The sequence below is a fragment of the Pteropus vampyrus genome, unplaced genomic scaffold (assembly GCF_000151845.1).
Source record: "Pteropus vampyrus isolate Shadow unplaced genomic scaffold, Pvam_2.0 Scaffold42, whole genome shotgun sequence".
Lineage (NCBI taxonomy): Eukaryota > Metazoa > Chordata > Mammalia > Chiroptera > Pteropodidae > Pteropus > Pteropus vampyrus.
In genome coordinates this window covers 6,856,760-6,865,245 of record NW_011888823.1, presented here as the reverse complement: position 1 = coordinate 6,865,245, position 8,486 = coordinate 6,856,760, and the positions used below count along the sequence as shown (strand labels likewise).

The 8,486-nt window shown below is 34.2% G+C and overlaps 1 protein-coding gene across 1 annotated transcript in view; it reads left to right on the top strand.

Annotated features, from left to right (window-relative positions):
* The window catches only part of VWC2L (von Willebrand factor C domain containing protein 2 like), a 160,533-nt gene that overhangs the window by 20,868 nt on the left and 131,179 nt on the right, over positions 1-8,486 (top strand). Inside the window, exon 3 of the mRNA XM_011358648.2 lies at positions 3,793-3,922. Within this exon, the coding sequence (XP_011356950.1) occupies positions 3,793-3,922 (130 nt within the window). The remainder of the gene's footprint in view (positions 1-3,792; positions 3,923-8,486) is intronic.

Sequence of the window (8,486 nt, the reverse complement as noted above, 5' to 3'; positions counted from 1 at the left end):
AGATAGAGATAGAGATAGAGATAGATCAATATAGATATAACAGGAAGCTCCTTTCAAATTTGGGGGCAACTGGCACATTTGGATTTGCATTGCAAATATGTATTCAGTGATAGCAGGGGCTACAGATAAAATGCACAGTTTCTACTTAAACAGGGTCCCACATTAGATATTCAAAACATTAAGCTGGAGATGCACAAATTCATAATATATACTCAGATCACCTAACACATACATTAACAATCAAATTTGACATTTAACATTAATTTCAATTAAAATTTATGTAAGGTATATATAGTGAATGTTACTTCATTTTTCAAAGCTTTCATAGAAAAAAATGTTCTTTGAGATTTCTTAGACAAAGGTATAAAATTGTCAGATGGTGTCATTTACTCATCTTACAAAATCTCTAGCTAATTAAAACCATGTACTAGACATAATTTCACATGTTCCTTAAAAAAAAAAAAAGAACTAGTAAGGATAATTTTTTCCAAGTACTTGCTTCTGTGTCCTCTGTTCCTCTAAGGATAGTTTTATTGTTTAATCTTTGGTTTTATGGGGACATTTTCAGATTTAATCTATAGTTTTCATATTGAAGAGCCTGATAAAAGGAAATCTGTAACCAGCTCAGTGCTTAAGATGTAAAGATTTATTCAAAGCACCAAATCTTTCAGAGTTTTATGCTGTAAGGTGGGAAGGATTTTTCAAGTCTGAACTTTATGTCAAAGTAGCACACTGCTCACTCCTAGGAAACTTCTCGCTATTAAGCAGCGTCTTTTTATAAGTGCAGGGGAAGGGAGGGGCAGTGAAGGAAGTCGTGTTGGGCTAGAAAACAACAGTGGTGTCCAAATTGGTGACTTTATGAAAGGAGAGAGGCTTGGCAAGAGGGCCGAAGGGGCTTTAGCAGGAGGTTGATAGATTAAATTCGATGGAGTATTTAGAGGGGGAGGAGAGGGGCACGTGGAGGCTTGAGATGAGAAGAAATGGACTGAAATGAGACATTATTTGGAAAAAAAAAAGATAAAACAAAAGAGGAAATAACATGTTTCAGACAAGAGATTCTGAGCTAGGAAGGGAGAGAGTATAGCATATGAGTAAAGCCAGGTTCAGGAAAGATTAGAAGCTGCTGACAGCTAGGGTGACATTTTTATTTTTCTAGTTTCTCATTATTCAAAATCCCTTAAAAATCAGACATATATTTAACAGGAAGCCTTGTCTTCTTAGCTCTAACTCAGAGTATTTCTCAGGATTCTAGTGCACACACATCCAGGCTTCTCTGATTTTGGACAAATGTCCTGTGGTCTTTACTGGACCAGTATCTGTGCTTTTCCCAGATACCAATGAGTGTAGCTACCAGGCTCTAAGGCTTGGAGATACCACGCCCCAAGAACGTGAGCCTTGTGGCAATTTTCAGCCTACAATTTTCTACTCATGTTTGCATGTTCAAAGGCTCTGCAGCTTCCTAATAATTTCTTTATGCACTAACTAACCCAGTTACTGAAATTCTCTCTCTCAGCAAGTATTTATCCTCTATAAATCAATTATTAGCTGCTAATGGTTGTTCTTGAAGAACTGGTCTGCATGGAGAAGTATACAAAGCTTTAAAAAGTAAGCCACTCAGATGAGCATGCACAGGGTAGTGATTCTTGCCATCACGTGACAGTACAGTATAGTGGTTAGGCGGCCCATGTCCAAATCCTGCCTCTGCCCATTACTGCCTTTAGCACCAGGGAAAACTACTGAACCTCACTCAGCCTATTTCCTCATCTGCGAGATGGAGATAATAACAAAACTTTCTGTACAGGGTCACTATGAGCAATATGTCGATACAGGTAAATTGCTTAGCACAATACCCAGTAGTTAATGATGTTCAAACATGCTTGAATTAGAATAGCATTCTTCATTGGTCTGTGTTAAAATCTAATAGTCCCGCTAATCTTTCTCAAAGACCATAGTTATTTTGAGGTAAACCTTTTGCATTGGAAAATTTAGGGGTCTTGGAGATTTTTAACGGCAAATCAGTTCACTAGAGTTGCACAATTCAGCCTTTCCTTCAGCAAGAAGGGAACCAGCGAAAACAATTACAGCTGTGGAAGGGCGGGGTGTGGAAGCAATGATATTAGCATCTCCCTTCTCTCATATTAGCAGTAAGTGCAGGTCAAGTCCTTGTTGTATTTCAGAAAACTGTGCAAAAACACTTCTTTGCAATTAATCAAGGACAGGGGGACACTTTCAGACAATTTTGCTTGAGAATTAAAGATATTATAATGAAGCAATATGGCAACTAGAATTTCCATCTTTCACGCTGCTTTCTCATTAAGCATTTCCTCCATCTAATAATGTGCTATGGTATCAAATCTTTTCCTTCATTTACTGAGATTATTCAGTAGAGGAGCTTTTCAAGAATATCCTAGTGCTTGAGGCAATCCAATAGATTCTTCTGAAATACTTAATTCACCACATGGTAAAGAGTTTAACTGTACCTTTCAACAAACTTATTGACCATTTTAAGAAATAGCAATATTTTTCCCATAGATTCTATGTCTGGTTCTCTTATTCCTACTAAATTCAAAAGTGAAATAATTAATTGAAAGCTAGATTACCATTCTTCAAGCAGAAAGCAAAGAAAAAGTAATTTAGAAATAATTAGTTAAAAGGTTTCTACCCCTACAGACTACCTGAGTCCAGGAGCACTAATATTACCCAAATTGTCAGATTCAAGAAGAGACAAGAACTGACAGAGATTATAGAGAGTAGTCACTGAGAGAAAGGCAAAGGGCTTTATTTAACACAATCTGGAAGTGAGGAAATGTGGCACTGTGGCATAGATTGGAAGCAGAATTTTCTAGGAACAAATGGCTTGATTTGAGAAGTATACACCTGTATACCTTCTGAGACCTCCACATTGTCATTAAGAATTCTAAACCTCTGTGTCATGAGAAAGGAGAGCTAGAGCTTGTAAAGAATGAGAAAGTCACATAGTGGCCAGTGCTTGAGATTGTTTGTGATATAGGCAGTTTCTAGAAAAGAAACAGAAAATCCCAAACTCACTCTTGGTTGGTAAGTACTGTGAAGACAAAAATTGTTTTCTTATTTTTTAATTTTTTCCTCTAAATTAATTACTTTTCAGTTCTATTTTTAGAGTCTTTGCTTCTTAAATAGTGGCTATTTAAGTCGATCAATTTTAGTTTATTCATAAAAGCAAGCAAGGCAAGATGCAAGGTATGCACTAAATCTTTCAAGAGGCAATATCTGGATGTTTTGGACCTCAAATGCAATCTCCTCTAAAATTCGCATTGAAAAAAAATCCATTTAGAGTCTCAGCTAGTTTGGAAAAAAAAATGTTCATACAAAGAGTAAGGACATCCATTTACCATTTTCCTTTTTCTCAGTAATTTTTTTAGGGAGAAAAATGATAAATAGAAAAAACTTTTTTCATATGTTCTGGTATTGTTCCTCTTTACAAGAGGAAGGCAGAGCAATCAGCACATCTGGAAACCAAACCAGGAGATGACATATTAGTTGTCCAAACATTTCTTTGAAAAGTAGAATATAGACAGGAAAAGCTATACATGAGCACCCAGTTGCTCGTGGCAACCTGAGCTGCACGTGGCCATCCACCTTGGCTTGGATGTCCAGGTTGCCTTCCACTGGGGAAGAATGATCATATACATGGTAAATGGAGTCAATACAGTAAAGCCAATATAAACACTAATGTTTTGTCTTCTGACAGCATATGAATGTGCAAGCATTAAGTTATAGGAGAAAAGGGGCTAATTTTAGATTTGTTCCTAGCCCTCTCCATGTGAATGGTGTCGCTGTGAGCCCAGCAATGAAGTTCACTGTGTTGTAGCAGACTGCGCAGTTCCTGAGTGTGTCAACCCAGTCTATGAACCAGAACAATGTTGTCCTGTCTGCAAAAATGGTAAGACCATACTGCATTAGCTTTCAAAGAGGGGTTAGTGCAAAATACAAATATTTCACTGCACACCATTCAAAGCAAGAGCCCTCTAAGATCTGCCTGTGGTTTTTCAATATGGGCATGGCCAATTTATATTTTTATCCCACCTTAAAGTGAAAATAAACTAGTGATGGGTGAATCATGAAGCTGACTTTGTTGTGATGCCTATTATTTATGGTTGATTAATAAGGAAGATATTGGAAAGAACACAGTACCATCTTTTTTAGTGACTGAACTGCTCTTTTGTGGAGGCTATACAGCAGTTTACCCCATTTCATAGTGCATAACCCAGGATAGAGAGTAAGATAAATGCCGAGTATTTGCTTTGGGCATAGATACGAATTTAGGTTTAAAGTTAAGTTATCAAAGAAATACAAAATTCAATTATTAATGCACTTAAGTTGAAGTATGAAAAGACTAGAAAGTTTAAGGCTTTTATTCTAGGTTTTATTATAATGGAATCTTGCTCTCATAGTAATTGCTATAGAGGGGGATTTGGTTTCTAAGAATTATGGGTTCCTTTTTGGCCCTCATGGAATGGAGAAGTTCAAATAATTACATTATGTTAATCACCCTAAATCAAGGTGGGCTGTAAAGACAATGCAATGCCTAAACCCAGAACAGTGTATCAGCAAATCCAATATCATACCCTTCCTATTGGTCATATCCTACCAAAAAATAAAGCTTTGCTGGTAACACTCCATGAATGTCCCTTCTTTGCATTAGAATCTGCTTGAAAAAGTGGTTCTAGCTCTTAATTAAGCTGAAGTCAGTCTGATGCTGAATCCCTATGCCCTTTCTTGAATTAACATCTTCCACTATTACAGTTTTTTTGTCCTGAATTTGACATTGTTAGTTCACCTCCTAATCTTTTACTTTGCAGAATTATATTAATAAAGAGATGTATCATGTTATTTAGTTAAAGAAAACACAAAAGCAGTTCTACTTGTTTTTATAATTTAATGTTCTGGTCTCTTCCAAAAGGACTTTTAAAGAATCCTATGCCATTTTTCCAGGCACGGTTTTTACTGTTTCTGATCATTTAAAGCCACTGATTGAATATTAACCTGCTTGCCTGGCTTCTCTTTTTTCTTATCTCTCTCACTCAGCTCACCTGTGTCATACAGACCATCTCTCAGCTCACCTGTGTCATACAGACCATCTCTCTAACTTAGAATATGGAAATAAATATCTTCCTGAAGTTCTAACCCACCTAATAACGGAAAGATATCAAATTTAAGACTTTATATTTTAAAATAATTTTGAAGAAACTGGAAATGATACAGGGAGAACAATAAGATGACTTAATGGTTGAAAAATAGGACCTATGAGGACAGACTGAAGAAGTTAGCATAATTTGTCCTGGAGAAGAGAAGGCTCAAGGGAAACCTGTCATAAAAAATATGAATGGTTAGTCTAAAGTGGAAGGGGACCTGTTATTTTTCATTTTCTCCAAGGACATAAGGAAGAAAAAATCAGCTACCTAATCAATCTTTAAAAACAAGATTGACACGTCTTTGACTGTAGACCGATTTTTTCTAGAAGCAACTGTCTAAATAGGTCCTTGAGGCTCCTCTCCTTCCTAAGTGGCCCTGGTTGGCTTTGTTTCACATTTAAGGTAAACAAAAGTATGCTTACAGTTAAAAACTCTTGTCTGGACAGACTCAGAATACTCATAGAATTAAAGCATTCTAGGCCATATGTTTAAAAATGGGTTTTACACACACATCTGCGGCGTCATTCTGGCCTATGCCAAAGCCTATAATATATCCAGACTTAATATCTATGTCAAATGTTAAATCAGCCACTATAAGCTAGTCACACTTAATTTGATGTCACCCAAGATTATCCTGTTTCTTTCAATCACATGCCACAGTAGGAATTTGTCTTGAAATGAAACCCTCTTTGTACAAAAACATATAATAAATGGACTCTAATTGTTCTAATTAATTATGTAATAAATTAGTAATCCATTAGTATTCCTGAAGAACATATGCTGGTGGAACAATATATATTAGTAAAGTTTTCCAAATTTTTGTTCATGAAGCACTATAAAATGACCACTTCTGTTTCCTTTTGCCATTTCTATGGAAATTTGTTTTTCTTTTTTAAATAAGAGAAATGAACTTGAATTAGAATTAGTAGGAAGACTAAATCTGATTATACCATATTATGACATGTTATTTTTTTCAATATTAAATACCAGTGATTAGTCACTTTAGCCTAAAAGTAAAGTATAATTATTGTCAAAGAAGAGCATATTAAGGACCACTGGAGAATTCTTAAGACCGCCAGTGTTTCCAGGATTTTTATTGAAACAATAGGCTGAGCCCAAGTCTTGCTTGCCCTCTTTGGGAGGCTAGCCCAGAAAACAGAAATAGATGCCCCATATCTATGTAGAAAAGCTAGGGAGAAGTAGACGTTTATTATGACAAAATATAGCTAGAACAATTTCTTAAATTTCCAACACATGTAAGGCCATCTCATTCTGTATGACAAGATTCATTTGCCCATTATAGTGTAAATTATTTTTTTAATGTATGCTTCTATTTTCTTAAGTTAAAAAAAGATAAAAATCTACCTATGGATTCAAGGTAGAGGCAATAGATCTTAATTTGTAAACAGTCCTGTCACATTTTCTTAAATCTTCATAAATATTTAAAATTTTCAGTTTGCATAAATGCTGATTATCTTGGCTGCCAAATACTTTCTTTGTGCATACGAAGATTGACTTTTCTGTCTTCTTGAATTATAATTTGCCAAGAGCAAGGGGCATTAAAGATATGAAATGAAAGTTTAAAGCAATAAAATCTACCACTCCTAACCTTAAAACTTAATATTCAGCTAATATAAGAATATTTATTCTCAGATTATTTAAAAGCAAACAAAATTAAAAAGTACAATGATGTGTAGTTTTCCAGAAAACAATAATTTACCAATGAAAATATGACAATTATCTTTAGATATGTGTTTTTTTATATTATAAAATGCGAGATAAACAATGATAGCCTATCTTTATTCTCTATAATTTTAAGAATAAATGTAAAGATATATACTTCTAAAATGTTTTTCTAATGTTGTAAAATTAAAAAGAGAGAAAAATTTAATTTTTTGGTCTCAATGATTACCTCAAGCAAAATTTCCAGTGGTTATCAATGAATATAGCCAACCCAGAAAATAGTATAGCACTAAGAAAAGACTATCAATTTCTTGTGACTAAAAGAAACATTAAAGAAAGATGTGAATGGCTGGGCACACACAAAACAGGAGGAGAAAGAGGACAGTAATTTTTTTTTTTTTTCTAATTTGGGGAGGATTGGGGAGATTAACATAGGAATTTATTGGTTTTAAAATTATTATTAAGCATTTGCTTCACCTTTTTTTATACATTTGCAAGAGCTAGCAATCAAAATGCCTCTTGAAAGATATGACATCTGACTGTTTTTCTTTCCCCGAGATGGTATTACTTCAACCTATCTTTCAGTTCCAATCCTTAACATGTAAATTAATGAATAATACTTTTTTCTTGTTGTTGTTTTTATAATATGAAAAAAATAGGTTAGAACAGCATCTTCTTAAAACATTTTATATTGAAATATTATACAAATATTTCAAATATCTGGTAACTGATCATACATTTGACTAGTGAAATATATGATTATTAGGGAATATAAATGACTAACTGCATTTTTTACATTTTATCAGCCAGTATGTCATTAGGTTTTATATTTTTGCTGGGATATATAGTCAGTCATTATTCATGGTTTTGAAGGAGAAGTCACGTCATGAAAAATTGGAATAGATAGGAAAGACCCACGATATCCTCCATACACATTAAGTGAAGAATTTTCATATCCTTTCTACCTAAACCGAAGTTGTTATAAGCCCTGTTTAAATATTTAATTCCCTATTCCTTAGTCTCTTCCAGTTTAGTAGTGAAACAAATAATGCAGGAAACAGACTAGCCAAAAGGGCAAATGGAAAGGAAGAAGAAAATAAAGGAAGTAGGCAGTGCACAAATAAGAGAAAGAGGGGGCTTTAGAGGCATCAAATGCCTTCTAAAGGTACTTGGGAGAAAATGTTTGACACTCATAATTGTTAACATCCCTAATATACAAAGAGTTCCTTGAAATAAATAAGAGAAAAACAGTTCCATACAGAGAAATTCACAAAAAGAAAACCAAATGTCTGATAAATGTATGAAAATATGCTTAACCTCACGGGAATTAAGAAGATTGAAATAAAAAAGATACCAATATTATATTTTTAATAATTTGATACTGATGATACCTCAAATTGGAAAAAGTATTAAGGGTTTGAGAAAATGCTGAAGTAACTTTTAAGAAGGTCTTTTCTATTAAAATTTTTATGTTACTTGAAGTCAGCAATTCCTCCACTCGTACTTTGTCCCATATTTATGTCCTAAATTTTCACTGCATTTTATGAGTGAAAAGGTGAAACATAATAGTCCTTCAATGGAGTAATGAAATATATTTCAGCCTTTAAAAAGACCCTAGTGACATTTTTT